This window comes from Lissotriton helveticus, chromosome 11, assembly GCF_964261635.1.
Source record: "Lissotriton helveticus chromosome 11, aLisHel1.1, whole genome shotgun sequence".
NCBI lineage: Eukaryota > Metazoa > Chordata > Amphibia > Caudata > Salamandridae > Lissotriton > Lissotriton helveticus.
Genome location: NC_136072.1, coordinates 1,150,461,315 through 1,150,476,515, shown reverse-complemented (window position 1 = coordinate 1,150,476,515; position 15,201 = coordinate 1,150,461,315). Strand labels below are relative to the sequence as shown.

Below are 15,201 nucleotides of genomic sequence, written 5' to 3'. Positions count from 1 at the left end.
AATTGTTGCGAGCAGAGGGCCCCAAATTAGGTTTGGCCCAGAGCCTCCAAATAAGACGTCCCGGATCCAAGTAAAACAGGTTTGATAGCACCAGGTCTCCACACTTGTAAACTTACTTTTTAAAAAGATTTCTTTATTGATTTCAAACTTCAAATAATCACAATTATTGGTATGCATACATTTCAGTTTGGTTACAGCAGATACACATAGCATAACAGTGCACAGTAAATCAGTCAATCATGTCAGGTGAGTGTCTATTGTTTCCTGACATTTCCATCTCTACGGTTTGGGAGATACATAAGTCCCCGAAAATGCGCATTCCACCCGCTCCATGTTTTATCCCATTTCTTGAACATCCTCTAGATTTATACACTTCTTTTTCTGCAACCATACACTTATCGAGTTCAGCCGCCCAAACCTTAGCCGATGGTCTTTCCGCTACCCCATTTCATTGCAATTGCTCTTTTCACTAAAGTGTATCCTAGAGCAGCTAGTTGCTGTTCCACTTCCATGAGATCAGTTGCTTCACAGATGTTAAGAAGCCCCAGCGGTGGTGTCAGAATTATCTGTTTCCCCATTGCGTCCTGCATTTGTGCCGTCACCGTGTCCCCTATGGGTCGTATTTGCGGACAGTCCCATATAGTGTGATAGAAGGTTGCCTCCTGATGACGTCCGCGCAAACATAGAGCATCCTGTCTAAATCCCATTTTCGCGTAAGTAACCCCGGTAAGGTACGTTCTAGGTAGGATTTTTAATTGGATCAGTCTAAAACGAAGAGAAATAGCTGCTTCCTTTGGAACATCAGTGCTGTTTGCCAGTCATCGTCTTCGATGTGTCCGATATTGGCTTGCTACCTATCTCGGAGAGTGCGAAATTAAAGTTACTTTTAAAAAGCAATTTTGTGAATACTGAAAAAGCGTAAACGTACACAAACATGGAAGTTTACCTTTGTAAATCAGGCCTATGGTGTGAGTTTCTCCCTCAACCTCATGTGATAAAGAACTGCAGATCAACAGAGAGATCTTCAAAGTGATCCAATGATCCACCCAAGGTCAATTTAACTCTCAACAGGCGGAGGATACACAGCCATATTTACTGAGACCTTTGTTAGATGCAGATCTGCAGTCTATGCAAGACGCAGTGTATTTACTGAACCAATGAAAGGCCAATTCAATGGCCTTGACCTCACAAGGATGTCACACAGCCTTGCCAGCTGACATAAAGGCATTTGCAACCACAACAGGAAGATGAGTTGGAACAAACTCAAGAATCTTCGCTGAAAGATATGATGGATTAGTTACTTACCTGTAATCCTAGTTCTCTTCCAGGGGTATCCTCATCAAAGTCATAAGCATTAGAATATTCCCGCCCATGTGCGGGACCCCGGAAACACTATATTATATGTGCCCCACATATACATATACTCATATATATATAAATACATATATATATAACATGCAATAGCAGCCAGTAGAAAACAGAGCTGAAATATGCTGTGTAGAATTTCCACCATACATGTAATAATAAGCATTAGAAACATGAGAAAAAACAACAAAAAGTTTGTTTTAGAAATTGTTTTAATGCTCAGAAAGCAGTAGAAATTCTCATAACTCACTGGAAGCATAGAACGCTCCCAGGCTGCATTGCAAACACACAGTCTAAAAAGACTGAAAAGCTAACCTGTAGCTGCATAGCAATAAACTGACACCGTGCCTTTAAGGCACTCATGACCCCCAGTATCCCATCATGCCTCAGGGGTGACAGTTAGGTCAGTTGTTCTTTTCGGAGACTGAAAACAAACCCAATAACAAATAGGTTAACAATATCTCCTTATTAAAAGAATGTCCTTTGCCCGGGGAGGCGGGAGGGTTGCTTATGACTTTGATGAGGATACCCCTGGAAGAGAACTAGGATTACAGGTAAGTAACTAATCCTTCTCTTCCAGGGGATCCTCATCAATAGTCATAAGCATTAGAATAGAATAGCGAGCCTCACCTCATCTCCCTGCGGGCAAAGGGGTAACAATACAGTAATAACCATATTAAGCTTAGTAAATACTAGGCTGGTACAGGCCGTAGGCTACCCAAATAGATTCCTCAAAGAGGCTTGTCCTACTTGAGTATCGGCCCTGGAATCAGAATCGAGACAGTAATGTCTCGTAAATGTATGAACTGATTTCCAAGTCGCAGCCTTGCATATCTCCGACATTGGAATGTCGTGCAAAAAGGCTACTGTAGCGGCCTTCCCTCTGGTGGAATGCGCTTTGGGTGACTGCAACAAAGGCTTGCCTGCCAGCTGATACGCCAATTTAATGCAAGAGACAATCCATCTTGCGATGGACCTCTTGGCCGCCGGAAAACCTGTTCGCATTGAACCATAGTTCACAAACAGTTGATCCGTTTTCCTAATCCCTTTGGTCCTTTCCAAATAAAACTTGAGCACTCTTTTAAGATCTAAAGAGTGAAGTGACCGCTCGGCTGGGGTCGTAGGATCTGGAAAAAACGAAGGGAGGGAAATAGCCTGATTTATATGAAAATCAGAAATGACTTTAGGCAGGAAAGTCGGATGAGCCTTTAGGACTACCCTGTTATGATGAAAAACAGTGTATGGTTCTTTCGCGCAGAGAGCTTGAATCTCGCTGACTCTGCGAGCAGAGGTGATAGCCACCAAAAAGGCCGCCTTCCAAGAGAGATGTTGTAAAGAGGCCTTGTGGATGGGCTCAAAAGGTGGTGACATTAACCTGGATAGAACCAGGTTCAATTCCCATGGGGGAGAAGGCTTTCACACAGGGGGATACACTTTTTTCAACCCCTGGAGGAAGTCCTTAACCACTGGAACTTGGAAAAAGGAAACCTGATCAGGTGACTTTCTGTATGCTACTATGGCTGACAAATGCACCCTAATAGAAGCGTACTTTAAACCAGCAGTCGCTAGGGAAAGGAGGTACGGCAGAATACATCCTCCTGTCCTGTAGTAGGATCAAGGTGATGATCTCTACACCATAAGAAAAACCTCTTCCACTTGAACGCATAAGACGCTCTTGTGGAAGGTCTCTTAGCCTCCTTCAAAATGTTCATGCACTCAGGAGGCAAGTTTAAATGTCCGTATTGCAGGACCTCAGGAGCCATGCTGTTAGGTTCAGTGAAGGGAGGTTGGGGTGCATTATCCTCCCGTTCATCTTGCTCAACAGGTCCGGCCTGCAATGGAGTCGTCTGTGTGGACACACAGACAGATGTAGAAGATCCGGGTACCACCAGTGCCGTGGCCAATCCGGAGCTATCAGAATCATGTCCATGCTCGACCTGCAGAGCTTGGAGACTACTCTCGGAATCAGAGCCAAGGGAGGAAACACGTAAGCGAATGTCCCTGACCAGTCCATTAGTAGAGCATTCCCCTGAGTCCCTGGCCGGTGGAACCTGGACGCGAAGGCGTGGCATTTGGAGTTTTCGTCGTCTGCAAACAAATCTATTGATGGACGACCCCAGCAGCGAAAAAGCTCTTCCACGACGTCGTCGTGTAGCACCCAGTCTGGCTGATCTTCGAAGTGTCTGCTGAGTGCGTCTGCTTTTCCGTTCAACTCGCCTGGAAGGTGTACAGCCACTACCGTGAGTCCCCGAGAGAGGAGCCAGAACCAGATTGCCTGAGCCTCTCGAGACAGAGGGCGAGACCTTGTGCCTCCTTGCTTGTTCAGATAGAACATGGTGGTCGTATTGTCCGTCTGAACTAGGATTGAGCTGGTCTCTATCGCTGGGAAAAAAGCTTTGAGAGCCAGGAATACCGCTCTGAGCTCCAGCATATTGATGTGATACGTCTGCTCCTGTGCAGACCACTGGCCTTGAATTTGAAGCGGACCCATGTGCGCTCCCCAACCTTGTAGAGAGGCATCTGTCACTATCGATTGGGTCGGAAGAGGCTGGTGAAAACGAACCCCCACCAACAAATTCTTTCTTTTTGTCCACCATTTGATGGAGCCTTTCGTCGCATGGGAGAGCTTGATGCCATCCTCCCAACGACCTGTCGCCTGGTCCCATTGATCCTCCAGTGCCTGCTGTAGAGGACGGATTCTCAGCCTGGCGTTCGGGATGAGAAAGATGCAGGATGCCATGGAACCCAGCAGAGATGCAACTTGTCGGTCTGTTGGAAGCCGAGATTGTAGCAGAATTCCACATTTCTGATTCAGGGAAAAAAGTCTCTCCTCCGAAGGAAACGCTTTTCCCACTCTTGTGTCCAGAACGGAGCCTAGGTAATGAATCGACTGTGTAGGTCGCTGGACTGACTTCCCCAGATTCACATGGAGACCGAGCCTGTGCAATTGGAGAAGACACAGATGTAGATCTTGTTTCACCCGCACGGGAGATGGACCCTTTAGGAGCCAGTCATCCAAGTATGGGTATAGGAACAGTCCCTTCTTGTGCAGAAAAGCCGCCACCACTGCCATGCATTTGGTGAAGACTCGTGGTGCGGACTTGAGACCGAAGGGTAGCCCTGTGTACTGATAGTGTTTGTTCCCTACGACAAACCTCAAGTACTTTCGATGTTGTCGAGCAATTGGGATGTGAAAGTATGCATCTTGCAGGTCCACCGAACACATCCAATCTCCGACTTGAAGATGTGGGCATATTTGGTGAAGCGCCAACATACGGAACTTTTCTTTGATGATGACCTTGTTTAGAAGTCTTAGATCGAGAATCGGTCTGAACTTGTCCTCCTGATCTTTTTTGGGGACAAGGAAGTACCTGGAGTAAACTCCTTTTCCTCTTTGAGCGAGAGGAACCTCCTCTATCGCTCTTTTTTGCAGTAGGACTTTTACCTCTCTTCGGAGCAAGCTTAGATGGTGAGGGAAAGCGCTCTTTGGAGGAATGCTCTTTGGCGGTGCACGGAAACGTATCCTGTATCCATTGCGCAGTATATTCAGCACCCACTGATCCTTTGTGATGCTGACCCACTCTGCCAGGTGTTGTGAAGCACTTCCTCCCACTGGAGTGGGCAACGGCGTCAGAGGAAGCCACTGTTCAGGCCTTTCCTCCTCTTGTGGTGTTAGAGGATTGTTGATGGCCTCCTCTACCTCTGGCAGGTTTGCCTCGAAACTGGGGTTTGCCTTGGTTCTTATTTTGGGACCACTGAGGGGTTTGAACCCTCTGTTGAGCCCCTCTCCCCCTGTTGGTCTTGAAGCGGCACTTGAACTCTTTCTTTTTCTCTAAGCCCACCGCTTTCACTGTATCGAGTTCCGTTTTCATTCGGGTCATTTCTTCGTCAGCATGCTCCCCGAAGAGAGCGGAACCAGAAAAGGGGAGATTGAGTATGCGATGCTGAGCATCCGGCTTCAGGCCTGTCAGGCGCAACCATGCCGACCTCCTGGCACAAACCCCATGCGAATAGGAATGTGCTGCAAGGACAGCACCATCCGCAGCCGTGCTTATGGACTGATTCGCCACTAGACATCCCTCAGTCACGGTCTCCTCAAAATCCTGCTGATCTTCCTTAGGAAGCTTGGCCTTGAACCTCTCCATAGAGTCCCATAAGGCTCTGTCGTATCGCCCCAGAAGCGCAGCCGCACTAGAAACTTTAAGAGTCGAAGCAGCAGACGTGCAAACTTTGCGACCCCAGGAGTCTTGGGTCTTGCTGTCTTTGTCTGGTGGGACTGAAGAAGAACCTGCAACTGCGTGGGTCTTCCTCGCCGCTGCCACAATCACTGAGTCCGCTGGAAGATCAGATTTTACAAATGCCGGGTCCGAGGAGGCCGGTTTGTATTTTTTCTGAATGCGGGCTGGCACCGCTCTTATCGCCGCCGGAGTCAGGAATACCTGATTGACAGTATCCATAATTCCCGGGACCAATGGCAGTAAAGGACGGGAGATCGCTTTCTTGTGCAAAATCTCAAAAATTACTGTCGTTGTAACTTGAGGGACAGACATTTCAATGTTCAGCTTCTGAGCTCCTCTTTGTAAGACATCCAGATACGTGCCAATGTCATCCACTGGGGAGGATCGGGACGTAGGACTGTCCGTCAAAGTAGGGGAGTAGTCCCTCTTGGAAGACCTGGTAGAAGAGGTAGATGAAGTAGACGGAGTTCGCCGCCGTCTACGGTGAACACTGTGCCTCCTCTCTTTTGAACGTTTCGACCGTTCTTCTCGTCTAGGAGAGCGAGACCTGACCCGCTCCTCTTGTCTGGGAGATCGAGGCCTTCTGGGAGATCTAGAAGGTGTTCGTTCAGGAGATTTGCGACTGGGAGGGCTATGCTTGTCCATCCCTCCACCAGATCCTGAAGAGGAGACCTGTGCTGCGAGCTGGCATAGTCTTGCATACGCTTTGCAGCCCCAGAATCCCTCCAATGGTCCAAAGATCTGTACCACCTAGGTGACAGTCTGACTTTATCCGCACGAGGATCCGTCCGACGCTCAGGTGATTTGCGTACCGGACTTCTGGATTTCGACGATGCAGTAGAGGAGCCAGAGGACCTTGAGGTGGAATGACGGGAAGCTGACTCCGTTACCATCACCACATCCGAACATCTCGACGTCGAGCGATCTTCCCTCGTGGTCGAGTGCTTTCGGGGAGTCGGCGGATCAAACAATCTTGCTTTAGAATGACCATGCGAGGATGTGTGGTCTCTCAACGTCGAGTGGCGATGAGCGGCCGCCGACGGAGTTCCATGTCTCGACGTCGAACGGCGAGTACCGGCCGTCGACGGAGTCCTCTCTCTCGACGTCGAACGACGATGCCCAGTCGTCGACGGAAGTATCGACGTCGAACGACGATGTCCTGTCGTCGACGAAGCACCCTGCCTCGACGTCGATTGACGATGTCCAATCGTCGACGGAGGTCTTTCTCTCGACGTCGAACGGTGATGATCAGCCGTCGACGGAGTTTTCTGCCTCGACGTCGAATGTCTGTGCGACGACGGCGGAGGGGTATTGGACACCCTCGACGCCGAGAGCTGACGAGACATCGACGGAGAATGCATCCTCGACGCCGATCGACTCTTCCCTGTCGACGGCGGAGGGGTCTTGGTCCTCGACGCCGAACGTCGTTTCTTCGACGACGGCGGAGGAGTCACACTTCTCGACGCCGGTCGACGTCTGGATTACGACGGCGGAGGGGTGACCTCCCTCGACGCCGGTCGTCGCCTGGTTGACGACGGCGGAGGGGTCTTGGATCTCGACGCCGACCGTCGCCCGGTTGACGGCGGCGGAGTCCCCTTCCTCGACGTCGGACGTCGCCCGGTTGACGCCGGCGGAGGGGATTTCGACGATGGAACTGGATCCTTCGACGTCGTCGACGTACCTGGTCTTCTTTTCGACGGCGAGCCCGCCGTCGACGGTAGTTTAGTCGAAGAATGAACCCCCGGTGGTTCTTTTCTCAGCGCCGAGCCCGACGCTGAGGGAGAGGGGTGTGAAGACTTCTTTCTGGAAGATGCATGAGTCTTCTTGGAACCCTTTCTCACCGGAGATCTTCCTCTTGATGACCTATGGGCAAGGCCATAAATGCGAATCCTCTCCCTGTCTTTCAAAGTTCTTCCTGACAGGTGCTCACAATGAGGACAGGTGCCTGGATCATGTTCCTCAGGCAGACACAGGATACAGACGTCGTGGTTGCCTGATTTGGCCTTCTTGTTGCCACAAGAAGGGCACTTGTCAAATAGTGAAGGCATTTTCAGGAGAAAAAGCTCACCAAAGTGACTGAAAAAGACAGTATCTTACTTGACTAGATGTTAAATGTCGAGTAAGTACCAAAAAATGTCAAAAGTGAAGAGATTTTCTGTCAAAAAACAGGAAAATCAGTGGAGCTGTGTAACCAGGGTCCTTCACTGAAGGAACCGGAAAGAACAACTGACCTAACTGTCACCCCTGAGGCATGATGGGATACTGGGGGTCATGAGTGCCTTAAAGGCACGGTGTCAGTTTATTGCTATGCAGCTACAGGTTAGCTTTTCAGTCTTTTTAGACTGTGTGTTTGCAATGCAGCCTGGGAGCTTTCTATGCTTCCAGTGAGTTATGAGAATTTCTACTGCTTTCTGAGCATTAAAACAATTTCTAAAACAAACTTTTTGTTGTTTTTTCTCATGTTTCTAATGCTTATTATTACATGTATGGTGGAAATTCTACACAGCATATTTCAGCTCTGTTTTCTACTGGCTGCTATTGCATGTTATATATATATATGTATTTATATATATATGAGTATATGTATATGTGGGGCACATATAATATAGTGTTTCCGGGGTCCCGCACATGGGCGGGAATATTCTAATGCTTATGACTATTGATGAGGATCCCCTGGAAGAGAACTAGAATCATCATCAGGGGTGCCATGGTAAGAAATTTATCCCAGTTAGGCGTGTCCCAGGGTAGGAAGTTGGTCCAGGGTGCTAGGCTAGATCAAGGTGCCGTGTGTTTCAGTTTTAATTCGTGCTCTGGACTGCTAGGAGGCACCAAAGATCTCCATCCATTTGAGGAGGATCTGGATTGTGTCGTCTAGAAGTAAAACAGAAAGCCAGGCCCTCATATCGAACGCAATTTTGCAGTTGGTAAGGCTCCGATTCATATAATCAGAGCCTTCTGACCGTAAAATGCCATTTTTACACTCCGCAAAGACAAATAGCGATTCGGTAAGTTGTTACAGAATCTTACCAAATCACGACTTTGGTTTGGTAATAAATAACGATTAGTATTTTGAAGGTACGTATTAAGGGCGTCCCTTTCAGATAGTAAATCTTTAAGGTATTTATTAATGTATTTATTTATTAATGCTTTGCAGTCCGTGAGACCACTGCCTGCTCATAAAAAAAGGGTTGTGCATTTTTTAACTCATCCCATTTTCCTCTAAGAAAAACTATCTGCATAAAAAAAGAATCTGTATTTAAAAGTAATCACAGAGATAGTGGTCAGTTGATCAGGCCACCGCGTTTGTGAATGCAGCCAATCAGAGTGGATCACTATGTACAACCTATCTCATGCATATAAATGAGGTAGACCCTATTACGACCCACTATGATTCTGTATTTGGAGAGGAGTTGGCCTAACAGCTAGGGGGGTCGACCTCGAATCTGGGGACCTGAGTTCGATCACTTAATCTCTCAGTGCCTAACAAAACAAGCATTTGCAATGCAATAGGTCTCACATTAGGAAAGTGTGAGCTATTTGTATTGTAAATGACAATTTTTTAAAAATATGTGTTGGCTTTGAAAATATATAAATTAATAGCATCGTTATTCACAAAGCCAATAGCTTACATTTTCCTAATGCGAGTCCTATTGGCTATGGCAATGCTTGTTGGTAGCAAGCAAGGACAGTGCTGTTGTGGTGCTGAGTGATGATGTGGTTGGGCTGAGTGATGTGATGGTGTATTTGAGTGATGTGATGGTGTATTTGAGTGATGTGATGGTGTATTTGAGTGATGTGGTGGTGTATTTGAGTGATGTGGTGGTGTATTTGAGTGATGTGGTGGTGTCCCAGAGTGATGTGGTGGTGCCCCAGAGTGATGTGGTGGTGCCCCAGAGTGATGTGGTGGTGCCCCAGAGTGATGTGGTGGTGCCCCAGAGTGATGTGGTGGTGGCCCAGAGTGATGTGGTGGTGGCCCAGAGTGATGTGGTGGTGGCCCAGAGTGATGTGGTGGTGGCCCAGAGTGATGTGGTGGTGGCCCAGAGTGATGTGGTGGTGCCCCTGAGTGGTATCCCCGAGTGATGTGGTGGTGCCCCCAAGTGATGTGGTGGTGTTCCCGAGTGATGTGGTGGTGTTCCCTGAGTGATGTGGTGGTGTTCCCTGAGTGATGTGGTGGTGTTCCCTGAGTGATGTGGTGGTGTTCCCTGAGTGATGTGGTGGTGTCCCCTGAGTGATGTGGCGGTGTCCCCTGAGTGATGTGGTGGTGTTCCCGAGTGATGTGGTGGTGTCCCCGAGTGATGTGGTGGTGTCCCCGAGTGATGTGGTGGTGTCCCCGAGTGATGTGGTGGTGTCCCCGAGTGATGTGGTGGTGTCCCCGAGTGATGTGGTGGGGTCCCCGAGTGATGTGGTGGGGTCCCCGAGTGATGTGGTGGGGTCCCCGAGTGATGTGGTGGGGTCCCCGAGTGATGTGGTGGTGTCCCCGAGTGATGTGGTGGTGTCCCCGAGTGATGTAGTGGTGTCCCCGAGTGATGTGGTGGTGTCCCCGAGTGATGTGGTGGTGTCTCCGAGTGATGTGGTGGTGTCTCCGAGTGATGTGGTGGTGTCTCCGAGTGATGTGGTGGTGTCCCCGAGTGATGTAGTGGTGTCCCTGAGTGGTGCCCCCGAGTGATGTGGTGGTGCCCCCGAGTTATGTGGTGGTGTCCCCGAGTGATGTGGTGGTGTTCCTGAGTGATGGAGGGTGGAGTTGGAGGGTGGAGTTGGAGGGTGGAGTTGGAGGGCGGAGTTGGAGGGCGGAGTTGGAGGGCGAGTTGGAGGGCGAGTTGGAGGGCGAGTTGGAGGGCGAGTTGGAGGGCGAGTGGGAGGGCGAGTGGGAGGGCGAGTGGGAGGGCGAGTGGGAGGGCGGAGTGGGAGGGTGGAGTGGGAGGGCGGAGTTGGAGGGCGGAGTTGGAGGGCGGAGTTGGAGGGCGGAGTTGGAGGGCGGAGTTGGAGGGCGGAGTTGGAGGGCGGAGTTGGAGGGCGGAGTTAGAGGGCGGAGTTAGAGGGTGGAGTTGGAGGGTGGAGTTAGAGGGTGGAGTTAGAGGGTGGAGTTAGAGGGTGGAGTTGGAGGGTGGAGTTGGAGGGTGGAGTTGGAGGGTGGAGTTGGATGGAGGGAGGTACCACTGCCCGATGCACATATTACCTGGGCGAGGAACAACGCAGAACACCCCTATCTCTGGTGGCATAATGCTTTCTGTTCCTTTCTCCAAGACTGAGTACGCCCGTTCTGCTTCTCTCTGATGGGGTCCAAACTACCCCTGTAGGACAGCCTGGAGGAGGCCTTTGTTTGTCCCCAAGTGCCCCAAAACTACAAATATATACTTCATGAGCCTTCACTCTCCTGTGGTATGAGATAACAAACATTGGCAAAGCCAATAGGTCTTGCCTTTGGGACCTTATAAGTGTTTAGCCATGCAACACTTGGTGTTGTTGCACCAAGGATATTGTGCTGTATAACTAAACACTTATAAGGTCCCAAAGGCGAGACCTATTGGCTATGCCAATGCTTGTTACCCATGTCACCGAACCAACCGGCACACACAACCTCTACTTGTAAAAAACACCTTACAACGACTCCATCTTTCCCAGTGCGGGAGAGATCAGGCCTGACTTGAAAAGGGGGGCGGGGGGGGGAGAGTGGGGTGTCAGAGATCCCTCTGGCGGATGTTTTTCTCCTTTCAGATGGCACACTTGGGAAGGGGGTGGGGGTGGTCTAACTGTTTGCCTCTACCTTGTGGTGCACACTCAGTGTGCCTCTTCCCAGCCTCCTTCCCTCTGTGCCTGCGCCCATAATACAGTACAGGTGAAGAGCAAAGTGTGTCCTCATCTGTAAAGCGTAACGGTCCATGCCAAGGGAATGCCCTCGTAAGTTAGCCATGGCGCTATGTGTGTGCCGGTACTGTCTGAATTACAAAACAGGGCAAACAAGCACCTTCTGTAATACTACTGTGCCCTGGGGGAGAAGAAAATGGATGCACACGTTGATTAAGCTCACTGTCCTCTGTATGTAAAATGGCCCTAGGCACTGTGGTTATCTCAACTTTGTGGTAACAGAAAGTGCTGATTATCTTGCCAGTTGTGTGTCAAGTATTACCACTTCAAGTAAACGAGTACTCTCCGCCTTGGATTAAGCCTGCCCTAGGGATGGGGAGCACAAAGCCTTGCTGACTCTGTGTGATAGCTTCAAAAAAGCAACAAGACACAGGCATTCAGAGGAAGTGCTGCAAGAACTGCACAGGCACTGCCCAAGGCATTAACCCAAAAAGTTAAATATCGGACTGACCACAGCAAATCGTGTCACAGTTTAGTGCGTCAACACTGGGACAAATGCAGCGGTGCCGGTACATTTTAATTGTATATGTCTCCATTCGGAGTAGAATGTTGCAGGGTATGGGGATTGATGTCACTCTCCAGCACAACAGGGCTGCAACTGCCTCACTTCCTGGGCAATTTTGTAATTATTTTTGACTGAGTTTATTCCTATTTGGGAAGAGTACACGAGATACTTGGCAAAGTAGCAGGCATATTAATGCCCTAAACTACTTCACAGTGCGCCAAGCCTTTGCCCAGAGATTACAGAGACCTTTTCAGCAAGCCAATTACACCAATGTTTTACTTGTATTGTAGACCAAAGTTTCTCTGGAGTATATGCTTTACCCCTAAACTATTATTAAATTAATTCAGCTAGTAACTAATTTAGTAAAATCAGAACAGCTTTACTTTTTCCTTGTTATTAATTCTTTTAGGGGTACAGTTTGTAAAAAAAAAAAGAACCCATGGGTAACGGCAGGCAGTAGACTGGTTTTCATTGCCGTGTTCCTACTCATCATACACAGCCCTTCGTCACTAGCAACCCATGACCTCCCCCCTCCCCAGTTCGCACGTGGTGCCATTCCCTGTACCCCCACCCCACAAAAAAATGGTGGTTTGATAAATACCAGAGTAAATTGTTGTTTAATTAATTTTTCTAGTACTGCCCATAACCGGAACAAATGAATGAAAACAAATAAAGTATAGTAGTCCGCAGCTAGTGAATCTCCTACAACCTAAAGCCTAAAATGAAAGAGTTTATTTAGCAGTAGTAATAGCTCTACGATACAGGTGTTCATATAAAGCATAATACAGCTTTGCTTAAAACTAAAAGTATGTGAAGAGGGTGCGTGTCTTAAGGAGGAGTGACTACATTTGTAAACACTGCTGTCTTCCGAACACAGCGAAATGGCGCATACAATGAATTAGCAGAACCATAGAGGTCAATCACAAATTCAATTGCCTGGATTTAGAGGGTGTGGGGGATGCACTCATCGGTGTTTGAAAGAGCATAACAAAATCTTGCCTGGATTTAGGAGGGGGGTGCACTTATTGGTGTTAAAAGAGAGCAAAAACAATCATCACGCTGCTGCCCTGCACATGCTTAAAGCGGAATACTGGTCTGAAAAGTGACTCTCTCCAGACCGAATATGGCTAACAGAATGTCCAGCACACAACTGCATCCTCTTCACTCTGTTCTGAAACAGAAGAAACAGGATTTGGCGGCACTAGCTGTTCCACTTTTTTTCTATTTGTTTACTTTTGCTACAATCGTGGCACCCGCGCTTTACTTTAACCATGTTAAAGGTAAAGCGCGGGTGCCAGGATTGCTGCTAAAGTAAAGAAATAGAAAAATAAATCTATTTCTTTACTTTTTCAACAATCGCGGCACCCGCGCTTAAAACCATGTTAAAGTAAAGCGCGGGTGCCGCAATTGAAGCAAAAGTAAAGATATAGATTTTTTTCTATTTGTTTACTTTTTCAACAATCGCGGCACCCGCGCTTTAACTTTAACCATATTAAAGTAAAGTGCGGGTGCTGCGATTGTAGCAAAAGTAAACAAATAGAAAGCATCTATTTCTTTACGTTTTCAACAATCGTGGTACCCACGCTTTAGCTTAACATGACTGAAGGTAAAGAGCGTGTGCCCCCAAAGGGAAAATAAAAAAAATAATAATAATAAGCATTACAGAGTAAAACAAGTGGCAGCAAAAGTGAAAGAAGCTGCAGTGTCCCCGAGTGGTGCGCACGCGCTTGGGAGAGCAGTCTACTCATTTTAAAAGCACTGTACTCGTGCTTGTGGCGCGCTGCTGCTCGCTCCCGCAAGGTGGATGCCGCCACAAGCACGAGTGTGTGCTTGAAAATGAGCAGAGCGACGGCTAAAGGCCCTCCTATGCAGCGCATGCGCGTTGCCTAGGCGAGACCTAAAAATAATATAATATCATTTTGCTTTTTATAGAGCGCTTAAAACTGCAAAGCTGCAAATAACAGCAGTTAATATTAAATAATTCATAACACTCCATTCACTGACCTTAAACGGATGTAAGGCTGAGACAGCATTGCCGAGATTCATAACAATGACCTGCACATCACTGCACACATCAGCGGTTCCATTGTTGTCACCCATCTCTTACCTCAGTTTACTGGACACAACACCACATGAATGGGTCCCGTAGTCTTACCTCAATGTTGTCCTCCCCGTGGCGCTCGACGGCTTCCTCTTCTGACAGTCCCACACATCCATATTCCAGAGGGGTGAAGACAGTGGTAGGCACCTGAACAGCCCCACCAGATGAAAGCAGGTATTAGTCTTGGCCAACAGAAGTACTCATTCTTTTTTATTTATAAACTTTTATATAGCACAAACTTGACCCGTGAGGGTATCACAGCGCTTTACAGATGGTCGGAACAAAAAGGAAAACAAGAATGCAATCGACAGCATAATCATGAGAGGTAAAAACAGTGTAGGTTCACAGATTGAGGAAGGTAAAATCTCTAGGACAAGTCGACGGACACTGAACATGGGCCGACAGTCTAGCAGTATTCATGGGAGTAGATCAAAGGTCAGGGTGGTCGGGAAAGAAGAAAAACCGAGCAATAACACAATCAAGTAAAGTACACACTGTCAAAGTTCTCACATTGAGAAAGGTAATATTTCTAGGACAGATCAACTGGTTAATGGGGAAGGTCAGACAGACGAGTAGTAGTCCTGGGTGGAGATCATGAGTCAAACTGAATGATCTAGTGAAGGAATTTGTGCATAAGCAGTAATTTAACTTCTTTTTTTAAAGATGCAGTTGAGGGCATTAGTCTTATTTGGGGTGGTGGGAATTCCAAATTCTAGGGGCCATGCCTGAGAAGGCTCTGTTGCAAGTTTTCTTTTTAAGGAATTTCTGTGGTTTCAGTACCAGGGTGCTGTTGCTTCTAGAGGGTCTGCATCCACCAGATAATTCTAGATTTTGAGCCTAGTACCTAAGGGTGTTCTAATGAAGGGCCTTGTGTGTCAAGCAGGCAATTTGTAACTGTATCCTTGCATCATAAGGGAGCCGTTTTAGGGCTTTCAGTTCCGGGGTACACCAAAGCAATCCACAGTGCTGTGCTTCCAGTGAGGAGTGTGTGTGAAGGTGTGTGTGTGAGAGAGGGGCTTGGTGAAGGGGAGGTGGTACAAGAAGTACACGCAGAAGGACAAAGTGATGAGATAATGATCAAGAGGAAGGAGATGATGCTCAAGATATGCAGAAGGAGGACTTCAGAA

The 15,201-nt window shown here is 48.0% G+C and overlaps 1 protein-coding gene across 1 annotated transcript in view; it reads right to left on the bottom strand.

Annotated features, from left to right (window-relative positions):
* TXNRD2 (thioredoxin reductase 2) overlaps positions 1–15,201 on the bottom strand; it is a 422,726-nt gene that overhangs the window by 65,017 nt on the left and 342,508 nt on the right. The window contains exon 14 of the mRNA XM_078667932.1: positions 14,129–14,221. Coding sequence (XP_078524058.1) covers positions 14,129–14,221 — 93 coding nt within the window. The remainder of the gene's footprint in view (positions 1–14,128; positions 14,222–15,201) is intronic.